The 25,027-nt window shown below is 44.6% G+C and overlaps 1 protein-coding gene across 14 annotated transcripts in view; it reads right to left on the reverse strand.

The window, feature by feature from the left end:
- CHRDL1 (chordin like 1) overlaps positions 1-25,027 on the reverse strand; it is a 116,490-nt gene that overhangs the window by 30,011 nt on the left and 61,452 nt on the right. For 9 of the 14 annotated variants that reach the window (XR_004622388.1, XM_034649416.1, XM_034649415.1 and 6 more), the window contains exons 5-6: positions 13,856-14,001; positions 11,904-11,997 (exon numbers count right to left, since the gene is read on the reverse strand). Coding sequence is in view for 13 of the 14 variants with exons in the window: in XM_034649416.1 (XP_034505307.1) it covers positions 11,904-11,997; positions 13,856-14,001 (240 nt within the window). In the remaining variant the exon portion in view is untranslated. The remainder of the gene's footprint in view (positions 1-11,903; positions 11,998-13,855; positions 14,002-25,027) is intronic. The other 5 variants (XM_034649412.1, XM_034649417.1, XM_011226365.3 and 2 more) reach the window with 1 other exon arrangement.

The following is a 25,027-nucleotide window of genomic DNA, read 5'->3' on the forward strand; positions in this document are numbered from 1 at the left end:
CAGGGTTTAGGCTCATGAAGACCATTCCAATGAGAATAATGGACACAGGCGGTGGTGTGTTTCTGGGCAGTCGTGGCATCCCTTGGACTAGTCAGAAGGACAAGGCTGAAGAAAGAGTGGCTTTAACCTGTGAAGAAATATTTGCTCTGACATGGTTCGCTGGGAATTCCTTATTTCTATTGTAGAACCAGACACCTATACACATGAAAACCTGTCCAATCCCAGAGCAGGATGTGGGCATTTTCTCCACATGGCCAATTAGGAATCAGGGCTACTCATTTGTTAAACTCAGTAGGAAAGTCAATGCAGTCTCATTGGCAGTCTGAAGGGCTTTCTAAGAAGAAATATTCTAGACATAAGAGATATGTCAAGAAGGAACATGATGGCCACAGAGGGGTGGGAGTGTCAGCACACACGTGAAGATGAATTCTGAGCACAGGGGATGGAGAGAGAACAAAAGCAAGCTGGAAAGTTTTCATGGAAAAAGAAAGCTTCTGGTGGGGCTTTAGAAGAAGAGAGGAAAGCCAAAGGTAGGATAGCTCTCTATGGTTCCATCTTCATGAACATGAATGGTTCACCTGAGACCAGGGCTTACTAATGGTGGTCAGACTCTTCTGTCACTCTGAAAAGATCAGAGTGTTTCAGCACATTTTGACAATCTGAATAGACCAAAAACCAGCGAGGAAATTGAAGCAGTGATCAAAAACCTCCCAAAAAACAAGAGTCAACTCAAAAACCATAAACTATGGAGTTCATTTTTTTTTTAAGAAGTGTGTCTCATTAACGATGTTTCCTTCCCTATCATTATGACCCAGCAGTGGTAGTGTTTCTGCAGAAAATGTGGACAAAACCAAAATCAATGCTAGACTGATAGGCAAGCATCTAGAGTTGGAGGTGCTGTTATTTTCTCCGGTTTTGTTTGATTTTGAGAACTTTGAAAACTTGGGTAGATTTTATGATGTTAAAAAAAAATGAACTACCTTGTGAATCACTTCCCTCAAGATCTCTGAGTTGCAGCCAAGATCCATCTTGGGTGTAATTTTGCTGTTTTATTGGAAAGAGAAATCAAGAGTCTTAGGTAAAATGGCACTTGTCTTGAGTACTGAGAAACTGCTTTTAAACAGTTGCTTCCAGTTTTCAGTTACCTTGTGGAAGTTCATAGAAATAGATCAATTTCATACGATATTCAATTTTCTCCTTTGGGTCTTGGCAAATGTGTTGGCTAAATGAGCTTGGGTTGAGTACTTTGGGAGTTCAGTCAACTCTCCTGCCTCCCTAGCTAGGACTGCGTGTGGAGTGCTGTCAAGAGCTTTTCATAGCTGCAGCTTTTTTTTTTTTTAATAAATCCACAAGATACGCTTGATTCTATGCTAGGGGACACAGAGGAAGAAGGTGTTCCTTTCCCAGTTAAGGAGTCAAGACCCGTGAAACGATGAACAGTACAAGAAAATATGTTAAATGCTAGACTCTATAAGCCAGACTAAGCCCTGAAAGTGGTCCAAGAAGGAGCTCAAGGAGGACTAGAATTATGTTGGGTTCTTTAGAAGGGGTGCAACTCAGGTTGGGCTCTTGAAAGATGGGTAGGATCGTAATCCGTAGAACAGAAGAGGGAAGCTATTCCAAGCTTGTGGGGAGTAAGAGCTAAGAGAGGCACATAACAGGAGTGAAAGTGGGAAGGAACGTGGCATATTTTTGGACAAAGAGAGCAGACAGCCTGGAGTAGAAGGTGCGTGTGGGTTGGTGTCAGAGAAACGAGGATGAGTAGTAGCTTAAGGAAGGGTCAGCTTGCTTTATAGAGAGCCTTTAAAAACAATCTGAAGACATTGGATAATGTGGTAAGACCTGCGAGGCACTGACCAGCACGATCAAGTAGTTCCATAAGAAGAGAAGCCTGGTCTAGAGTAGTACGCACATGTACAATGGCGGAAGAACAGTTACAGATACTCCTACAGCCCGAGGTGGCCAGTTTCAAGGGGAGATCAGAAGTCAGGGATCCTGGGAGTGTAAGACTGCCATTAGCTATGTCCCTAACTTGTGTGCCTCCTTCCTTGCCCTGGGGGTGCTGGGAGCCAAGAGGAACGTGGTGTGCGTTGAGGCTGGAGAGACAGTCCTAGGAGTCTATGTTCACCTCCCTCATGAGGTCGACCCCTCTTCATTACTGGCTTTTCCAGCCTCTTTCCTTGTAGAACGTGGCACAGTTGCCATTTTGTATCTACTTGCGTCATTATTTGATAAATGTGTCTTCCCCACTACACTCCGCGAGGGCAGACCCCTTGTTCGTTTTGTTCACCACTGTATCTCCACCACCAGCACGGCGCTAGGTGCTTGGTGGTTGCTCCAGAAATGTCTGCCGGGGGAAAGAAGGTAGACATTTCCATTCTTTCAGCCTATAAAGAGAGAGTGGTGGAACAAAGGTATTCCCCTGTGGTTGCGAGTGGCTAGGTTGAGGCCATGACGGGAAGAGCTGGGCAGTGTGGTTACTCTTCTAGGATTATCTGCCTGTGCCAACGTGTCACCCACATTCTCTCTCCTCCTCTACTCCCTTGCACTAGGACAGGTCCCTTGTCATGCTTGCATGAATGGCTCCCACCAGGGAGTGTAAGGCTTGGGACTCTAGAGCCAGGCTGACAAGGTTCAAATTCTAGTCCCGCCACTTACTGCCAAGTATCCTTGGGCCAATTGCATTAACTTCCCTGCTCAGTCTCCTCATCCGTAAAATGGGGCTAATAATCGTTCTAACTTTGTTGAGAGGATTAAGTGAGGTACTATGCACGTAAGTGCTTAGACCACTGCCTGGCACAGAGTAAGTGTCGCATATGTACATTGTCTACGCAGGTTTGGCTCTCAATACAGCCAAGAGCCTACCCCCAAAACCTCTCCCTCGTCTAGAGTCCAAGTACATAGCCTTCCGCTTTGCTTTGGCAAGATAGGCGGGAGACAGGAAGCAGAAACGATAAGCGGTAGAGGGAAGCTGGGGGTAGGTTTGGGTTTGAGGCCTGCCTGCCCAGAATGCAGCGGTTGTACGAGATTTTTCTTCTGATCAAGTTTCCCTTCAGGTTCCAGTGGCTGTTTGCACGCCACTTCCAGTCCAGATGAGGTTTGCCAAAGTGCCAGCAATGACATGCCCCCTGACCATCCCAGCCTCGAAGACAGGTCTAAATCCCTGAGGCTGGGGATGAGATCCAGTCCGTGGCTAAGATTGCCATGTGACCTGGGAAGACAGGCACGCACCCGTGTCTGGGGACGGTGCAGAGAGCCTGTTTCAATGGGGCCCTTTATATGAACGTCTGCAAGTTCAGCACTCAAAAGGTTATTTCTTCAGCAGTATTTTGCCTGCAATTAGGGTGGTCAGCATAGGGGAGAAGTGTGTCTGCATTCCCTGCTGTATGAGTAATATGCTTATGCGAGATAGACCTTTGTAAAAACATCGTTTCGGCAGAAAAAAAAATAACGAGGTGCTCCAAAATTAGAACTTCAAAGGAGATTCAATCACATTCTACACAACTGAAAGATGTAAAGAAATTAGAGGCAGAGAGAAAAGCATCCATTTTATGAAAGTGGAGGACAGAGCCTTCGTAGGGAAAGATGAAAGAGAAGGGTTTATTTAGGCTGGAGGAGACATGGCGGAGAAAGGACTTGGCGAGTTGGCAGGTGTGTGAAGGGAAAGTGCATGATCAGTCAGAGCTCGCTTTTATGTGTTGCTTTTGAGGACATGATAAAAGGAAAGACATTTAAATTGTGACAAGAGTAGTGTCGAGAAGATGGTGAGTCCCAGGATCTGTTACCACAAGAGGGACTAGAAATGACGTTCTATTTGTGGCAATTAAATAAAGAAAAAAGGCAAGACTATCAGACATAGAGGAGAGGGTGCAATCGTACTTAACCCTGGGCTACTAAATACAACACTATTATATGAAATATAATAATTGCCTCATATGAAGCAAGAACTGCATAAGGCTTTCCCCTAGCTCTCCACGTCATCTCGGTTAATTTTTACAACCTTTCCATGGGGGATAGGTATTATAATCTCCATTTTCAGAGATGAAAAAAAAAAGAGGTTCTGTGGGGGCAAGAGCTCACCCAAGGTAACATCACGAGTAGTCAGAAGCTCCGTAACATCAGATCTGAGTCCTTCTAGCTTCCGACCCTATGTCCGCTGCCCCACACCGTCTCTCAGAGGCAATAACATGTCTTTGGGCAGTTTCCTTTTTCTTATGAGTTGTTCTTCAGTTTACATTTCTCACCACATCCTTTTCCCCAAACAAAACAATCTCAGCCTGACAACTGGATTATAGCAACTGGCGGGTTATGTGAGCAACCCTGTGCACAGCTCTGCTCCGTACGGACTCTCTTCCCTTCAGAGCAGACTCAAATGAAGTTGGGGCAAAGGTGGGTAGGGAGATGAGGAACAAAATACCCGTCTTTTCTGGCTTAAATGTCATAGCTGTACTGATGTACAGACACATGCACTGTGAGAAAGCAGGAGAGAAAGATCCAGGGTCTTCTTAGAGCACAAACCAAACCAAGCTGTGACTAAATCCACACTGACTTGTGAGGTACTCACAACAAAGGTTCTTTCTTTCTTTTTTTCTTTCTTAGATTTTATTTACTTATTTGACAGAGAGAGAGAGAGCACAAGCAGGGGGAGTAGCAGGCAGAAGGAGAGGGAGAGGGAGAAGCAGGCTCTCCGCTGAGCAGGGAGCCCGATGTGGAACTTGATCCCAGGATCCTGGGATCATGACCTGAGCTGAAGGCAGATGCTTAACCCACTGAACCACCCAAGTGCCCCAAGGTCATTTTCTCCTAAAAGAAATACTACTTATAGTGTCTTGAAGTGCAATGGGGGAGGGAAAACAACCTGGGGATCAGAAATGACACCAGGTAATTTCCTACTGACCGTGAACCAGTGTATAGCCAGCACCACCCTTACCACCGTCCATCAGTAATTCAGAGGCAGAGGACAGTGATACGTTAGTTGCATCTCATTCAAACTATAACTTTGGCAGTATTTCCAAGCTAGTGTGCACTCATCCAAGGAGCACCTACTCTGTACCTAGAGCAGGGAGGGGAAAAAAAGACGAACCAGAAATAGCTCCTGCCTTAAAGAGCTCAGAATTGGTAAGGAGGATAAGACATCAGAACACAGAATAAAAACCAAAAAGCAACAAAGTGATTAATGCTACTGGAGCGCACCCAGTAAGGGCTGAGGAGTCTCAGAAAGGAGGGAGATTTACTCCTAACTTACAGGGTTTAAAAAACAAAATGCTTCATGGAGGAGGTGGCAGCTGGGCTGGCCTTTGGATAAGCAGGAGAAGCAGGAATTCAGGGTGGAGAAATGAGGGATGGCAGTGGGAAGGCAGAGAAGAGAGAAAGGCCTTCCATCTAGTAGTTCTCATAATGTGACTAGAGGACTGCCAGCGTCAGAATCTGAGGACGCCGTGTTTGAGTTACGTCTTGAGAACCCTGTAGGATTTCCACAGGCAGAGATGGAAAGGAAAGGATTTTTCCAGAAAGAGGCAACGTCCCCTCCTCTAAGAGCTTGCTGTACATGTACAGTTCCTACCTAGGCAGCCATTTTGTTCCCTTGACCTCCCAGTTCCTTATCATGAAATGGCTGTCACTCATTCACCCCAAAGTTAGTTGCCGTATGGTTGGAAGTAGATGCTCTGACAGAGGGACATCTGTCACTTTTCTATTGCTTTCAGGTTTCAGACTTTTAATATGCTCAATGTAAGTGCCCTAAACTCAAACGGAAACCATTGTTTGGGGCTGCCTCCAGTCATCTGCACTGTCTCAGGAATGGGTTCTCAAAGCAGAGTCTACGGACCACCTGCCTCTGAGTGGACAATGGGGCCTGCCAACATGCACATCCCGGGACTCCACCCCAAAGCCATCGAATCACAATCTTGCAATCGTTTTCTGAGGCTCTGAAAGTTCTCCAAGTGATTCTGAAGTGCACTTTAGTTGGAGAAATCTTGAGGGTGGAGAGCGAAGGCACAAACGTAAGAGAGCACTGGGACACTGGGAGTGGATCCTGAGGTGCGTGAATGGAAGAATGCGGGCCTAGAAAGGGAAGTCGGAGCTACAGCGTGGAAGGCCTTAACTGTCTGAGGCAGGGGATTGATGTGTATTCCTGGCAACAGGGAGCCATTCTTTTTAGCGGCACAGTTAAGTGGGGAAGAGCCTGGAGTCTGGACTCACTAGCTACATAACCTTGGACAAGGCTGTTAACCTCTCTCCATCTCAGTTTCATCACCCATAAAATGGAAATACTCATTGTACTCACCACACAGGGTCATCATGGGAGTAATTGAGTTCATGTCGATGAAGTGTTTAGAACTATGACTGGCAGGGTGCCTGGGGGGCTCAGTCGGTTAAGCAGCCAACTCTTGATTTCAGCTCAGGTCATGATCTCAGGGTCATGAAATCGAGCCCCACGTTGGGCTCCATGCTAAGTGTGGAGCCTGCTTGGGATTGATTCTCTCTCCCCCCTCCCGCACCTCCCCACCAACCTCCCTGCTCGCATGCTCACACACTGTCTCTCTCTCTCTCAAAAAAAAGCCCCAAAAAACAAACAAACAAAAAAAAACAACTGACTGGCATTAGTAAGTACAATATATGTCAGCACAAATACATTTTTTTAAAAGTAAGCTAACTTTACACCCTAAGTACCTGGAGAAAGAACAACAAATAAAACCTAAGCCAGGCAGGAGAAGAGAAATCATAAAGAATCCAAAAGAAAAGAGAAAGGACCTAAATTAATAAAATAATGAATGAAAGGGGAGAAATCACGACTAACACTAAGGAAATAGAAACAATTATTAGAAATTATTATTGGCAACTATATGCCAATAAATTAAGCAACCTGGAAGAAATGGATGCCTTCCTGGAAACCCACAAACTACCAAGACTGAAACAGGAAGAAATTGATAATCTGAATAAACCAATAACCAGTAACAAAATTGAAGCAGTGATCAAAAACCTCCCAAAAAACAAGAGTCCTGGAAAAAACCCCAAAAAACAAGAGTCCTGGGCCTGATGGATTCCCAGGGGAATTCTACCAAACATTTAAAAAAGAAAGAATACCTATTCTCCTGATGCTGTTTCAAAAAATAGAAACAGAAGGAAAACTTCCAAACTCATTCTCTGAGGCCAGCATTACCTTGATCCCATAACCAGGCCAAGACCCCATCAAAAATGAGAATTACAGACTAATATCCCTGATGAATATGGATGCCAAAATTCTCAATGAGATTCTAGCCAACAGGATCCAACAGTACATTAAAAGGATTATCCATCACGACCAGGTGGGATTTATTCCTGGGATTCAAGTTCAACATTTACAAATCAATCAATGTGATAGAACACATTAATAACAGAAGAGACAAGAACCATATGATCCTTTCAACTGATGCAGAAAAAGCATTTGACAAAATACAGCATCCTTTCCTGATTAAAACTCTTCAGAGTGTAGGGATAGAGGGAACGTTCCTCAATTTCATAAAAACCGTCTATGAAAAGCCCACAGCGAATATCATTTTCAATGAGGAAAAGCTCTCAGATGCCCACTCTCGCCACTATTGTTCAACATAGTACTAGAAGTCTTAGCATCAGCAATCAGACAACAAAAAGAAATAAAAGATATTCAAACTGGCAAAGAAGTAAAACTCTCTTCACAGATGACATGATACTTTATGTGGAAAACCCAAAGACTTCACCCTTAAATTACTAGAGCTCATACAGCAATTCAGCAATGTGGCAGGATACAAAATCAATGCACAGATATAAGTTGCTTTTCTACACACTAACAATGTAACTGTAGGAAGAGAAATTAGGGAATCGATTCCATTTACAATAGCACCAAAAAACCGTAAGATACCTTGGAATAAACCTAACCAAAGAGGTAAATGATCTATACTCTAGAAACTACAGAACACGTATGAAAGAAATTAAAGAAGATACAAAAAGATGTAAAAACATCCCACGCTCATGGATCAGAAAAATAAACATTGTTAAAATGTCTATGCTACCCAGAGCAATCTATACTTTCAATGCCATCCCGATCAAAATACCAATGAGCTGGAACAAACAATCCTTAAATTTGTATGGAACCAGAAAAGACCCCGAATCGCCAAGGAAATGTTGAAAGAGAAAAACAAAGCTGGGGACGTCACATTGCCTGATTTCAAGCTATATTACAAAGCTGTGATCACCAAGACAGCATGGTACTGGCACAAAAACAGACACATAGGTCAATGAAACAGAATAGAGAGCCCAGATATGGACCCTCAACTCTATGGTCAACTAATCTTCAACAAAGCAGAAAAAACATCCCATGTTTTGAAAAAAGACAGTCTCTTCAATAAATGATGCTGGGAAAATTGGACAGCTATGTACAGAAGAATGAAACTCGACCATTCTCTTACACTATACACAAAGATAAACTCTAAATGAATGAAAGACCTCAATGTCAGACAGGAATGCATCAAAATCCAGAGGAGAACATAGGCAGTAACCTCTTCGACATCAGCCATAGCAACTTCTTTCAAGACATGTCCGCAAAGACAAGGGAAACAAAAGCAAAAAATGAACTTTTGGGACTTCATCAAGATAAAAAGCTTCTGCACAGCAAAGGAAACAGTCAACAAAACAAAGAGGCAACGCACAGAATGGGAGAGGATATTTGCAAATGACATTACAGATAAAGGGCTGGTATCTAAGATCTATAAAGAACTCAAACTCAACACCCAAAAAACAATCAAGTTAAAAAATGGGCAGAAGACATGAATGGACACTTCTCCAAAGACAACGTACGAATGGCTAACAGACACATGAAAAAATGTTCAACATCATTAGCCATCACGGAAATTCAAATCAAAACCACATCAAGATACCACCTTACACCAGTTAGAATGACAAAAATTAACAAGGCAGGAAACAACAGATGTTGGAGAGGATGTGGAGAAAGAGGAACCCTCTTACACTGTTGGTGGGAATGCAAATTGATGCAGCCACTTTGGAAAAAAGTATGGAGGTTCCTCAAGACATTAAAAATAGAGCTGCCCTACGACCCAGCAGTTGCACTACTAAGTATTTACCCCAAAGATACAGACAGTGAAAAGAAGGGGCACATGCACCCCAATGCTCATAGCAGCAAGGTCCTCAATAGCCAAACTGTGGAAGGAGCCAAGATGCCCTTCAACAGACGAATGGATAAAGAAGATGTGATTCATATATACAATGGAATATTACTCAGCCATCAGGAAGGATGAATACCCACCATTTGCACTGACATGGAGGGGATTATGCTAAGTGGAAATAAGTCAAGCAGAAAAAGACGATTATCACATTGTTTCACTTATACGTGGAAAATAAGGAATAGCATGGAGGACATTAGAAGAAGGAAGGGAAAAATGAAGCGGGGAGAATCAGAGCGGGAGACGAACCATGAAAGACTATGGACCCCGGGAAACAAACTGAGGGCTTCAGAGGGGAGGGGGGTGGGGGAATAGGTTAGCCCGGTGATGGGTATTAAGGAGGGCACGTATCACAAGGAGCACTGGGTGTTATATGCAAACAATGACTCATGGAACACTACATCAAAAACTAATGAAGTACTCTATGGCGACTAACATAACATTATTTAAAAAATAAATAAATAAATAAATAAATAAATAAATAAATAAATAAATAAAAGTAAGCTCTACACCCAACGTGGGGCTTGAACTCACGACCCCGAGATCAGGAGTCCCATGTTCTAGTGACTGAGCCAGCCAGATGCCCCAGCACAAAGACTTCTGGGTAGAGGTGTGGTATGGTTAAGGCTATCTTTTTGCAAGATAGCAGTAATGTATAGGAGTCAACTACCCATCCCCTATCAGCAAATCTTATCATATTTTCCCTCTAACTCAGTGGTTCTCAACTTTGGCTACACATTGGAATCACCTCCCCCACCCTCCACCCCCAGCCTGGACATAAATCTATCAAGGGAATTCCAATAAGCACCCATGGTCAAGAAGCAATGCTCTGAATGGATTTCAGACTGCTCTGTGTCTCATTCTCGAGTCCTCATGCTATGCAAGACGTGGTGCTAGGTCCTCTTCCCGCATGATCCAGTTAAATCTCATAAGCACTTGGGAGTAGGTGCTAACATCATCTTCCCTTTAAAGCTTGCTAGAAAGGTTGAATGCACCGCTCATAATTATCCAGCTAGAAAGTAGCAGGACTGGGCTTAGAGCCGAGGCAGCCTGGTTCCAGAGGCTCCAGTCTGAACCACTACTCCCTACTGGGTCCCCAAACTAGGCACCTGCCCTCTCATGTGATACAGGCTACTGCACTCACCTTCTTCCTGGCCTCTCCCCTTGTTTTGCTGCCTCCCTCCAATATAGTGTGGACACAACAGCCAATGAGATCTTTTGGGACATCCACTGGTTCGTGTCATGCCCTGCTCACAAACTTCCAGTGGCTTCCCAAGGTACTTAGAAACTGAAATACAAACTCTATCCCGAGGCCTCGAAAGTCCTATGTGGTCTGACCCCTGTTCACTTCTCCAGCCTCACCTCCAGCCAGTGTTGACTACAATCACTACAGTCCAGCTATACTGATACTCAGATGCCCTGAATGCTCTGAGCTCTTCCTTGCCTGAGGGCCCTGAATTTTCTTTTCTTTCTTCCTGTAAGGCTTTCCCCCCAGGAGCTTTGCATGGGTGGCTCTTTTTCATCTTTCAAGTCTGAGCGTAAATGTCACCTCAGAGAGGCCTTCCCAACTGCTCAGTCTAAATGCTATCTATCCCCTCTTATTTTCTGAGTCTTTTGTTTATTTTCTTCATAGTACTTACATTGTTTCGATTTTTATTTACGTGTTTGTTTATCATTGGTCTTCTCTGGTAGAATGTGAGTTCCATGAGAGCAAAGAATCAATCTTTGCTGCTATGTATGCCACGTATGGTTGTAGAGGGTGTGTACTGCACAAATGTGCTGCACTGAATGGGGTGCATTCACAAGGATTTTCTGGCAAATGGCAGTGAAGTCTCTTAAGTAAAAGGATTCTCTTTGTAACTTGCATAAAGATGCTATGTAGTCTAGCAGTGCCCTGTATGTTCTCTCTACTTACCAATATATATCTAGCTTCTAGCATAGGGCTGAGCTTATAGTAGATGCTCAACAAATATGTTGATCGCATGGAAGGAAAGAAGACAAAATCAGAATTCTGCTACAGGTCAAGCTAGAAAGGAGAGTATATAGAAGACAGCTGATAGATTTAGTAATTTGAGAAGAGGCAATAAAGGAGAAATGAAAGGTGATTATGCTTGATCTTAGAGGGAAAAAAATGGCACCATTAGCAAAGACAATGGAAACCAAATGAGAAAACACTGGCTTGAGAAGACACCATGCCATTTTGGCTATAATTTGAGAAGACGATGCCTTCTGCCTTCCATTTTGCTTTTCCTGGGTTTGTCACCATCTGACTGCGGGGCTTTAAAGAATCTACCTAAATTTGCCCTGCACAGTCTCCAAAATGGTCATGTCAGGGCTTTGCAAGGCCCGTTCTTCCTGTTAAGGCTGTGTGTGGAAATGGCCTGCGTTTCACAATACAGTAACACCGAGGGCCGGCTAGAAGGGATTAAGGGAGAAGCAACATAGACACTCACTTTCTCAGTCGCTGACGCTCACTCTTTCTCTCCTGCCACATGCGGGGGCAGTTCCTTTCAGGTGGTGGCCCTTAAAATCGGTGTTTCCTTCCTCCCTTTTGTGAATGGACAGCCCTCTCCCCCACCCCGGGTAAAAACTGAGGTCACCATAGAAAATTCCCTTGCTTACAACACCGGCCAGGCACTTCCTCTCCTCTAAGTGCTGCTATCCAGGACAGCAGCACCCCTCTGTCTCAGGCTATGGGACACATACCTCTGCACACCCGGCAACAGGAATCTGGAACGGAGACTGGGAATGCACAGGTTAACTTGGGGCAAGTCTTGAGACCGCAGTACACATTCCCCTCCTGCCAAGGAGAAGCAGAATTGAAGATTAGGAGGACCTGGGAATAAGCATAAAGGCTCCTTCTTAGCTCGGGCCCTGGGCTGAATACAGACTCAAAACATGCCACTCCTTCCCAGTGTTCTCCCATGGTTCGTTCTAGATACTTCCTAAATGTCATTATGCTTTATTTTTTTGTTTACTATTTCTCCGTACCAGAGACTACGATACTGAAGAGTTGGCCCTCCTTGTTGGGCCTCCTGGTCTAAGATGGTACAAAGCAGTCCGTGTAAGGGCCACCATCAGCCTGCCAAACCCCCAAATATTGTCCTCCTCCCCTCTTTTCTGTTCATTGTATCCCATGGTCCCCGTCATACCCAGCTGGATTTTGGGATTTCAGGGAATACAGATTTGCACAAGAGCCACCTTTCATAATACTCCAAACCAGGGAGACGAGCTCTCTGGGGTAATACAAAACGACACAAATCATCTGGATGGACAGTTCCGTTCAGCACAAGGGAGGGGAGCAAATTTACCTGCTATGTGTGTCTTTGCATAGTTTCCACTCCCTAAAGTTTTAGGTTATAAACATCATTCCTTAAACCTTGTCCTTTTTAAAAAAAAATAATTTATTCATTTATTTGAGAGAGAGAAAGAGAGAGAGCACCAGCAGGGAGAGAGGCAGAAGGAGAGGAAGAAGCACACACCCTGCTGAGCAGGGAGCCAAACACGGGGCTCGATCCCAGGACTCTGAGATCATGACCTGAGCCAAAGGCAGACACTTCACCGACTGAGCCACCCAGGCGCCCCTAAACCTTGTTCTTAGAAGCATATTATTCTGGAACTAGAGGGGTCCCTAAAAAGTCATTAGGAAGGGAAGGCCACTACCAAATTCTCCCAAACTGCTGAGATACCATATTTTTACCAGAAGTCCCTAAGGGAAGAGATTCTAGAACTTCCCTCAGCAATCCAGTGTTTAAATGCCCTTACAGGCAAAAAAGTTCCTACGTCGAACTTCATTCTCTCACACTTCGGTTGAAACAGCCATTCTCTTCCATTTTCTGGTTCTACCTCTTACATTCTCTGGACTGCACAATTCCATGAAGATATAATCAATATACTTTATTCCTAAGGTATATATGGTTCTTCTGACAAGTAATGTCAGAGGAATAATCATATTTTCTCACTGCAGGGCATCAGGGGCAAACTGGCTGGGAGAATATATCAGAGATGGGAACCAAGAGATAGCCCCATTTTCTTGTGAATTGGACTGAGTGGCCTTAGATGGTGCTGATGGCTTTTCTGCCCATAGCATCCCCAAGGTTTCAAATAGTTGAGTCCTTCTGAGGAAGGCTTTGCTGGGATGACTGCTGTAAAAAGGAGGACAGATCAAGACCATCAGCTCATGTTCATCCATTTAAACAGTTCTAAAGCTTTAATAAGGGCCAGGATATGACTGTGTCTGATTTCATTAACATAGGTCAGGGTTATTCAGGGTTCATGAAAATCAGGGAGTCTGGATTGACAGGGAGGGTTAGGATTTAAATGCAATTCATCTTGGGGTGTCCTGGGTGGCTCAGTCACTTGAGTGTCCAACTCCTGCTTTCAGCTTGGGTCATGATCTCATGGGTCATGAGATCGAGCCCCGTGTCAGGCTCCACGCTCAGCGGGGAGTCTGCTGAAGATTCCCTCTCCCTCTGCCCCTCCTCCTGCTTGCACGCACGCTCTCTCTCTCTCAGATAAATAAATCCTTAAAAAAAATAAATGCAATTCATCTTCCTTCCAAACACCTTGAAGTGTAGGCTCCAAGTAAAGGTGTAAGCACAGGAGAAGCTCTGGTGTTGGGGTAGGGCCAGCAGGGACATGAAGACATCAGGTCTTACCGAACAGCTGCACTGGCTACACTGATTGGGTTGCCGGTTCTGAAAGAGCCCTTCAGCCACGAACAGCTCACCGTGTTGGTAAGTGGTCCCGTTGTACTCACACGACTTGCTGGTCACCTTATTGTTCGTCGGGGGTAGGGAGTCTTCTGGGACAGGGTGGAGAAAAACCATACCGAACATTGGCATCACTGCAAAGAATTTCATAAATCCTGACAGCAGATGGGGCTGTACCACGGAGAGGGAGTTAAAAGATAATCTCTGATTCAGTGGCTGATGACTTTAGATAATAATAAAGCAACCAGACCAGAACGGCAATGGACATGACCACTCATCTATTCTTTCATCTGTTGAGCATTTATTGAGCGCCCACTATGTGTCACGTACTGTGATGGGCACTAGAGAGAAATCAGAGAAGGACAAGGCCCCTACCTTCACGGAACTAAGAGACCAGGCGAATAACATGTTAACTTGCCTGGAAGGAGGGAGACCTTTCAGAAGAGGAACCGTCTATTTTAACTACCTTGGTAACTTTACCCCCTCCCATGTTTCGTATCACTTGTCATGTGCTTCTATGCTTATTCTGGCCTCTGGAGTCCTTGCTTTTTTTCTTGATGAAATATAGTTGACACACAAAGTACTTATTTTTGATTCCGCCACCAAGATCACCCCCTCCTCCCACTCTTTTCCACCTGCTGAAGTCCTGTCTGATTTTGAAGGCTCAGGAAAAGCCCCTTTTCCTCTATGAAGCATTCTTTAACAGCCCCAGCCTACGATCTAGCCCTCTCCAGACATGTGATTTCTGAAACACACAATCCGGCACCTGAATGTTACTGGAACTCCCATTTGTGACTTACAGTCACCTAGCCAACAGTTCATGAAGAGATTTCACGTACGTTATTACAAGGGAGCCTCATAACCACCCTATCAACCAAGTAAGGCAGATCTTTGACTTCATCTTTTGCTTGAGGGTAACAAGCCTCCGAGGTTGACTTTTCTGAAGTCCCGGATGTAGTAAGTGATGATCCCCAACTTCAACTTCTTTCTGTCAACCTATGTACACGTGCGTATGTACTGCTTTTTAAGGACTAGGCCTCTGCGTTACAGGGTCTCTCTTCTCTGTGGCGTCTAATGCAGGGTTGTCACGTAGCAAAAATCAGTGCACCAGTGCACTTGGTGAGTTGACTCTAATGAATGGTCTCAAGATGTCTCTTTACTGGGTTTCCTTAAAATGCCTGGTGTACACACATGCATGCACACACTCACACACTCACACACACACTCCCCAACGATGAGCAAGCCCCCAGATTAAACTCACCACTGATGTACAAATTAACAATAAATATAGACGGGGCTTGGAAAGTGACTTCTGTAGAACAGTGGAAGAAGAGAAATCAGGGGAGTTGTGTGTTTCGTTAGGGGAAAGCTTAGACAGTTAGACCATCCTTTCTTTCCCATCACCTTTATAATGTAAATGAGTCCATCTTCTGGATTAAGTATACCTCAATACAACTGTTTAAAAAAATAGAGTGAAATTATTCTTAAGATGTAGGTGAAAATGATAAAGGCTAATGGTAATAATAATAATAATAGCTAACATTTACTGAGCCTTTATCGACATGCAAAGCACTATGGTGAATGCTTTTCCATATGTGATTGCTTTGGCTTTTACTAATAACATTCTGAAATGGACACAATTATGCCCATTTCGCTGATGGGGAAACTAAGGCTTAAGAAACTGTCTTGCCCCAGGTCACACAATTTGCGAGTTATGGTAGCACCAACATCTGAACTGATGTCTGACTGATTCTAGACTCTTCCATCCTAGCCATGATCAAGGAGGGTGTTAATCACATCAAACCTATAAGAAGGAAGGGACCATTTAATTTAAAAACCAAGGCCAATGGAACATGAAGGCTGTGTTGTTCCTCTAGAATGTTTTAATCTACAATACCCAGGAAACTTGATATCACACTCACTTTGGCTTCAGCGATTTGCATAACTAACTCAATTCTATACTTTGCTATATAAGTTGATCTAGCTGTAATTTCTGAGTAACTCACTCCTTGGGTGTTAACTACTTCTTAATGACGCCTTACAGGATACAAAAGTAATTCCTTAAAAAGAAGAAGCTTTAGGGGTGCCTGGGTGGCTCTGCTGGTGAAGCGTCCAACTCCTGATTTCAGCTCAGGTTGTGATCTCAGGGTTGTGAGATCGAGCCCCATGTCGGGCTCCACACTCAGCGGGGAGTCTGCTTGAGATTCTCTCTCTCCCCCTCCCTCTGCCTCTCCCCCACTTGCATGCTCTCTCTCTCTCTCAAATAAATAAATAAATAAATAAATCTCAAACAAAAGAAAAGAAGCAGCCCTAGCTCCTGGAGAATGTTTAACTCATACCAGTTGACCCCAAGTCCCTGCTCCTGCCCACAAGTACACACAACCAGACAGCTGGAGCTGGAAGACAGGAGTGCAACTCACTGGAGAAAGGACAGGGGCAGGCCCTTTCACCCACCGGGCTCTAATTATACCAGATCCCAGTATTCTGTGGTGAAGGAAAACTGGGATGACCTACAAAAGTATATCTACCATGACTCTTACAGGAGTTGACAGATCTTTGGAATGCCAAAAGAAGAAAAAGAAGGTTGGAATTATTGTGCCTCAGAAGAATGTGGATTGATTTTTGAAATGGGCCTTCTCCCAAGGGATCAACAGGAAAGCAACTGCAGGGTGAGGTTTTCCAGTGGAATCATGACCTTGAGAGTCTTTCTTGCAACAGTCTTCAGGGTAGCCTGGCATAGAGTCTATTAATCTCAACAGGAGATGGGAAGAAAACAAAAGAGAGAAAGACAAAGCAGAATCAAAGAAAAAGAAACCAATTATGAGCATGCTTACTGCTAGTTTTACACTATAAATTTATCTTAATGTCTTTCCATTTATTCTTATTTCATTCTTTTAATAGCCCTAATGGAGTGGTGAGAGAGTTACAGAAACGAGGTTACTGATATCCCAAAAGATCTGGCCCACGTCACCCAGCTACTCAACAGGAAAGCCAACTCAGAAACAGAGTTTTCCTGTCTCGAAATCTGTACTTTTTACAGAGTGGTTGTCAAACACCGGCAGATGGAAAGGAAATGAAATCCATACCTGGAAGAGATATCTGTGCTCCCATGTTTACTGCATCCCATGCTCACTGCAGCATTATTCACAATAGCCAAGGTAAGGAGACAGCCTAAGTGTCAGTCAGTGAATGAGTGGAGAAAGAAACCATGGTACATATATACAACGGAATAGTATTTGACCTAAAAAAAGACATCTCACCACTTGCAACAACATGGATGAACCCAGAGGACATTATGCTAAGTGAAATAAGCCAGATACAGAAAGAAAAACAGTTGCATGGTCTCACTTTTTGTGAAATCTAAAAACACATCAAATATATAGAAGCAGAGAGTAGAACGGTGGTCATCAGGGTCCAGAGGCTGGGGGAAATGGGGAGATGTTGGTCAAAGGGTATAAAGTTGCAGTTACAGAAGATGACTATGTCTGGAGAGCTAATGTACAGCATGATGGTATAATTAATAATACTAAGTTGTATCCCAGACATTTGCTAAGGGAGCAGATTTCAGGTGTTCTCCCCACAAAGTAAATGGTAACTATGTGAAGAGATGATGCTAATTAGCTTGACTCTAGTAATCATTTCAATATATATACATATGTATATCAAATCAGCATGTTGTACGCCTTAGACATACACAACTTGTACTAAAGAAAAGAACTGTTCTTTAGCTGGGAGGTAGGATCATGGAGTCAGCTTGGGTACCCACTCTCCATAACCTTGCACAAGCCACTTTACCCCTTTGGGTCCCAGTTTTTCTATCGAAGAATGGGATGTATGGAAGTGCTGAATCACTAGATTGTACACCTGCAACTAACACAGCGCTGCAGGTTAACTACACTGGAATTAAAATAAAATGTATACCCCCAAACTCAGTGGATAAAAACCATAAAAACCCCAAATCATCATCAAAATAAATTCATTAAATGGGCATGCACACAAATGCTAGCTGCACAGTAAAGTGGAATAGCAAGGCCCTTACATTCCTAATTTAGAACGCAAAGTAAAGAATGCGCACTTTCAGAGATAAATAAGAAATAAATAAGTTGGAGAGGTAAGTTGTAATCTGCAGTTGTATTGAATACAAATGGGCAGTTGCATCATAAAAAAAAAATCGGACATGGGACTCAAATCTGCTCTTGCGTCTTTAGAAGGCCAACACAGCATGCAGGGTGCCACACAAGCAAAGAAAGCCACCTGGTACTCTACCCTCTCCCTTCCTAGATTTTCTAAGGTGGTTGGGCCTCTAACCAACTATCCTTGGAACATATTTGGTGTTCCTAGCCGAACATTGGCAGAAAATCAGTCCAAAGCAAAGCTGGCCTCAGGGCCCCTCAGGGGAATGCTACTCTGAGGAGGAGTGGCACAAGGACATTGAAGGGTAAGCAGACAAGCTCGAAGCCACGTGACTACACTTGTGCTGGGAAGATAACTATTCCTTCCATGCCCCCCCCCCATTAAGGATGGTCTCACATGTAGCAGAACTATGACTTCTTGGGGGCTCAGAAAAACACTTCCCTATCTTCAATATCTCTCCCTTCCTTTGATCTCACTGGTGCCTAAAATGTCATCACTAGAAGTCCATTCCTTTGGGGTAAACGGTTGCCTTTTTGCAATCAGATTTTATAATCCCAGTATTTCTGTGAGAGGTTACACATTGTCCAGAACATCTCAGTATGAATAACTTTGCCACAAGTTTGTTCTGTTTTGTTTTTTGCTCTTCAGAGAAACTGGCAAATTTTACCAAGAAGTCTGTGGTCCTATCCCACTTCCTTTGGTACACCATTCTCTCCCCTCCTGGCACTGGCCTTCTTCCCACCCTCCAGAACCCAAGGTCCTCATGCTGGCTGCTGACTTCTTCACTCTCTCTACCCTCAAATTTCTATTTTCTTAGCGGACCACTTCTTGGCAAGTCAGAAAGGCTGCTTGTATGTCAGGAGACAAATCAGCTCCCAGTGTTTATGAGAGAAATGCAAACCTCTCCAGAGCTCGCAGGGATCAGTTGCCAATCTCCTGGACTCCAAGTCCCTCCTTTCTCTTGCCCATCGCTACTGTTCCTCGGGTTCCTACTTGACTCCTGATGGCCGAGCCTGGTGCTAATGTTTCCAGTCTGGTTTCATTCTACTGGTGTGGTCCCACACATCTGCAGGCCATGTTGGAGGTGTGGTGGAGAGGGAATTTAGAGATGAAGATAGAAGGCTTGAAGTTGTCTTCCCTTTAATTACGATGAAATACACACACACACACACACAACACAGAACCGTATAGTCCAAACGATTTGACTCTAGACCTCAGAAACATGAGTAGGGAAAGGTCAAAGGGCAAGGAAAGAAGTCCTGAGATAAGGTGCTGCTTATAGGCAGTGTTTTCAGCTCTGTCTCACATCGATGCAAACGAAAAGAATCGAGCCTGGTCTCTGGGGTCTGCAAACATTAGGTACAAATCCCAGCTTTGGCATATCTTTGATCCATGACCTCGGGAAGGCCACTTGATCTCTTTGCACGTTGGTCTCATCTTCAAGATGAGTATGTCATCTACCTTACATAGCTGTGAAGTTTAGAGATCATTTATTTTTAAAAGCCCCTAAGTATCCGGTACATAACAATGTGCACAGTAAATGGTAAGTGGTGTTGGTATAGAAAGAAGGCCCATGGAAGAACACAGAGGGATTTCCTTGTCTCCATGGATAACTGAACAGTTAATTAAACGGTGATTGCTTTGTGCTTATGTGTATGGTAGCAGTTCTGGGGATAAAGACAGCTAAGTGACTATTTTCCTTTTTTTCCCCCTTCTTCATTCAACACCTACTTAAGGGGGTCTTTGACTATACCCAACACAAACAGGTCCTCAACCCTACCTTGACAATAGTTGATATCAGGCTAGGTTAGAGCTACCGAGGTAAATAAGACATGTCCCTGACTTCAAGGAGAATCCTGCTCTTGTTGGAGGGGCTGGCATTAAAAGATGTTAATTGATAACATATTTTGATAACTCGTAAAGGTTGAGCTGGAAGAGAGGTCAGATTATGGCCAATTGCCAAACTATGTCAAACAGGAAGAAATGTCATCTGCGTCATGAACAATTTAGGTCAGACACTAGAAAGTAATCCTTAACCGTATTTCTCACTCCAAAATTCAGTTTGAAGAGTTTCTGTTGGAAAAAAAAAAATCTCCTTGAAGGCCAAAGGCTAGACTAGGTGACTATTTCGCGCCCCTTCCAACCATAGAAAATCAATCCTACCAAGCTGGTCACAGTTCTCTACTCCTACTCGTGGGACAGACCCTAGCTAGGACTCTGTGTTCCCAGTCCGACCACAACGAGATGGTTCTCTCCTCCCGACACTATTCAACACCTCTGCGGAAAGTGGGAGCTGGTACAGTGCTTTCTAAAACAAACTGTTTCAAAGTGTGCAAATTTGGGCCAGCTTTCAAGCCTTGACCCAGATGGGAAGAAAGCAGGCGACTAAGGGTGCTCGTGGGAAACCACTTCTGCTCCTCCAAGGAGTGATACCATAGTGCAGGGAGGGACAGCTGGGTGTGGCATAAAGCAAGGATACAATAAACCCTGCAGAGCGAATGTATCCCAAACAGTGACTGCGTCTAGTCCCCTTCCAGAAAGGAACAGGGCTCAGCCTCCGAGGCCCTGTGGGTGCAGGTGAGTTTTTCTCTGGAATGCTCAGTAAGAGCAAAGGTACTCCTTCAAATGGGTCCAGCAGCCACACCAGGGATGCCTCCCATTTAGATTTTTTCCTTTCGGTGCTCCAAGCCCTCTTACTTCTACGTGCTCTGGGCCTCTCCAAGTGACGACTTAACTGCACCTGCTTTTCTGGGGCAGAGACCTAAGATTTCCAGATCTTCCCCAAACCGTTCTCCATAAAAACTGAACTCTTATCTGGCCTGCCACATCGAGGTCTTGGTAGGGAGGCTTGGGACTCACCTCAGTAATTCATACCAAGGTGCCAGTGGAAGAAAACGCTTGAAAACAGGGTATTTTTCTAGATAACGAAACCGTTACGTGGACCTTTGATGCTTTATCCATAAGGCAGCTGTAGAGCATGAGGCAAGGGGTATTAAAGCTTCCAGAACTAAGGGCTTATGTGGAGGAGATGACTGAAAATACAGCCTCTGAGATCTGTCCTTTTGGCAGGAGAGGCCTGACTTCAGCGTTTCCCATTTGGGTCCCAATTCCAGCTCCACTATTAATTAGTTACCACGTATTAGCTGAGCAAATCACTTCATATTACTCAGCCTCGGTTCGCCCACCTATAAAATGGAGCTGATAACAGGACCTACCTCATAGGTTATTATGAGGAACCAACAAGACAAGATGCATAATGTGCTTGCCGTAGTACTGGGTGCATGTTAATGCTTAGTAAATGCTGCTATCGTTATATTACTATTAGCTATAAAAGACAGAATTTCTGGAAGGCAGGAAGTAGGTTGCTAAGGGAAGAGTCGTGGGGCTACCTAATCTTTACGGTGGGCACCTACCTTAGACTGAATGTTTGTGTCCTCCCCGCCCCACAGATCCATATGTTAAAAACCTAATCTCCAGTATGGTGGTGTTAGGAGGTGGGGCCTTTGCAGAAGACATGAATAGACATTTTTCCAAAGGAGACATACGGAGGGTTGGGGCATCTGTGTAGCTCAGTCGGTTAAGTGTCTGACTCTTGATTCTGACTCAGGTCATGAACCCACATTAGATTCCGTGCTCAGCATGGAGTCTGCTTGAGATCCTCTCTCTCACCCTGCTTGCACTCTCACTCTCTCTCTCTCTCTCTCAAATAAATAAATAAATAAATAAATAAATAAATAAATAAAATCTTTAAAAAAAAAGATAGGGGCGCCTGGATGACTGAGTTAGTTAAGTGTCTGCCTTCAGCTCAGGTCATGATCCTGGAGTTCCAGGATGGAGCCCCCAAGTTGGGCTCTCTGCTCAGCAGGCAGTCTGCTTCTCCCTCTGCCTCTGCCCCTCCCCCTGCTCATGTGCACTCACTGTCTCTCTCTCTCTCTCAAATAAATAAAATCTTAAAAAAAGAAGACATACAGAAAGCTAATAGGCACATGAAAAGATGCTCAATATCATTTATCATCAGGAAAATACAAATCGAAACTACAATGAGATATCACCTCATTGACCTCTGACCTCACAGTAGTCAGAATGGCTAAAATGAACAACACAGGAAACAACAGATGTTAGCGAAGATGCGGAGCAAGGGGAACCCTCTTGCACTGTTGGTGGGAATGCAAACTGGTGCAGCCACTCTGGAAAACCGTATGGAGGTTCCCAAAAAGTTAAAACTAGAACTACCCTATGATCTAACAATTGCACTACTAGGTATTTACCCATAAGATAGAAAAATACTGATTCAAAGGGATACGTGCACGCCAGTGTTTATAGCAGCAATGTCCACAATAGCCAAACTATGGAAAGAAGCCCAATGTCCATCGACTGATGAATGGATAAAGAAGTGGTAAGTGTATACGATGAAATATTACTCAGCCATCAAAAGGAACAAAATCTTGCCATTTGCAATGATGTGGATGGAGCTAGAGAATATAATGTTAAGTGAAATCAGTCAGTCAGAGACAAGTATCATATGATTTCACTCCGATGTGGAATTTCAGAAACAAAACAAAGGAGCATAGGGGAAAAAAAGAGTGAGAGAGAGGCAAACCAAGAAACAGTGTCTTAACTATAGAGAACACGCTGATGGTCACCAGAAGGGAGGTAGGTGGAGGGATGGGGGAAATACGTGATGGGGGTGAAGGAGGACATTTGTTGTGATGAACACCGTATGATGTATGGAAGTGTTGAATCGCTAAATTGTACAGTGAAGCTATTAGACTGTATGTTAACTAACTGGAATTTAAATACAAACTTGAAAGAGAAGACAAAAAAGGAGGTGGGGCCTTTGGGAGGGTATTAGGTCAAGATGGCAGAGCCCTCCCAAATGGGATTAGTGCCCTTATCAGAAGAGACAGGAAGGAGGTGATCTCTGTTCTCAGCATGTGAGGGAACGGCATGAAGGTGGTTGGCTGTAAGCCAAGAAGTGGGATCTCACCAGACACCACATCTGCCTTGGCACTTTGATCTTGGACTTCCCAGCCACCAGAACTGTGAGAACTAAATGTTTGTTGCTGAAGCCACTCAATGTCTGGTATTTTTGTTCCAGGGTCCCAAGTTAAGACAGCTATTTTCCACTGTCCGGTAGAACTTCTTGAAAATGACCAGATTCTGTGTGGTGACTACAAAGTCATCTCTGAGCCATCACATTCACCAAGAATCCTTTTATGTCCCTGCTCTGGGCTGACTGGTGGTACAGACCCTTCCTGCTACAGCAGAGCTTCCAAAGGTGGCAAGTCCACTCTATCCCTAACCCCTCTTCCTCTTTGCTCCGCCAGAGTGCCTGACATGGCCCCAGGTTCAAGCATTAGTTAGAAAAGGGCTTTGCCTTTCCCAGAGGTTTAATGAGTTCACACTAGAGAGTGTCAAAGACTGGAAAGCAGTCCCCCAATGAAGAGCAAGGCCTCGGGGTGGGGGACAAAAAAACCACAGTGTGCTACCACTTTGCACCCTCTGAGGATGGCTATCATAAAAAAAACAAAACAGTAACACCAAGTGTTGGCGAGGATGTGGAGAAACTGGAAGCTTCACCCACTGCTAGTGGGAGTGTAACAGTGTAAAATGATATATAGCTGCTTTGGAAAACAGTCTGGCAGTGCATCCAAGTTCAATACAGAGTTACCACCTGAACCAGTAATTCCACTGCCGGGCATTACCTAAGAGGAGTCAAAGCTGGGACTCAAACAGAAACGGTATGCGGATCTTCACAGAGGCATTGTTCACCATGGCCAAAAGGTGAGAACAAATCAAGTGTCCACCAATGGATAAAAGGATTGGTATATCCATAATGGTGCAATATTATTCAGTTAGAATAGATCACCCTTGAAAACATTAGGCTGAGTAATAAAGCCGGTCACATAAGGTTTGTTTCCACTTGCATGAAATGGCCAGCATAGGCAAATCCACAGAGACAGCAAGTAGATCAGGGGATGCCAGGAGCTGTGGGGGGCGGTGACTGCCAGCGGGTAGGAGGCTTCTCTTGGGGATGAGGAAAATATTCTGGAAGTGGACAGTGGTGACAGGGGTAGTACCTTGTGACGACACTAAACCCAAGTAAACTGTACACTTTAGGAGTGTAAATAGTATGTGAATTATATCTCAGTGAAGCTGTCACCAATAAAAGGAAACCGCTAAACATGCTACAACAAGGACACCAGGGCTGAGTATCGGAGGAGGATGGGGCCTGGACAAAATGAAGGTGCTGTGTAAGGTGATGGGGAGGCAGGCAAAGAAGGAAAGGTAAATGAAAAAGGAAAGGAGAACCCACAAAGTGGCGGGGGTGGGGTGGGGTGTGGAGGTCAATCCCAAGTCATAGTTTCGTCTGGTGTTCCGTGGCCATGCCACGGGGTACCCACCTTGGGAGATGGGGTAGGTCTGCCAGACAGCTGAGCAAAAGGAGGGGGCCGATGGCAGGGTGGATTCTCCCGCTTGGAATCTTCAAGAAGACTGGATTCAGGCCCTCACCTTCAGCAAGACTAGGGGCCTCCCTACTCGCACCCCCCAGCCCAACCCCCCCCCCCGTGGGGTCCCAGGCCAGGAAATTCTTGCAGCAGATTCCGGAGATCACTGTGCAGCTCAACAGACAGACACAACACTCTTTCCCGAGCCAGAAGGTGCCGAGTGAGAGGAAACAGTCATCTGCCGGTCCAGCTGGAGAGCAGAGTGGAAGAAAGTGCTGAAAGCTCACACCCTGGTATAATCCCGCTTCTTCCCTCCTCACCCGGAACCCATCTGTGGGCTGTTTTTCATCCCACTTCCCTTAATGTTTCAGCTGTTGGCACTCGGTAGCTGACCCTGCCTGGATATGCCCTCTTGTCAGACAGATGCCGGGAAGGATGGCTTGAGGAGAGGGTTTGAGCCAGAGAAGACCATGTCTCTCTGCAGCAAATGTTGCTGGCAGCCTGGGCACCAGATCGGGGTGGGGGGTGGGGGGAG

This window comes from Ailuropoda melanoleuca, chromosome X (genome assembly GCF_002007445.2).
Source record: "Ailuropoda melanoleuca isolate Jingjing chromosome X, ASM200744v2, whole genome shotgun sequence".
Classification (NCBI taxonomy): domain Eukaryota; kingdom Metazoa; phylum Chordata; class Mammalia; order Carnivora; family Ursidae; genus Ailuropoda; species Ailuropoda melanoleuca.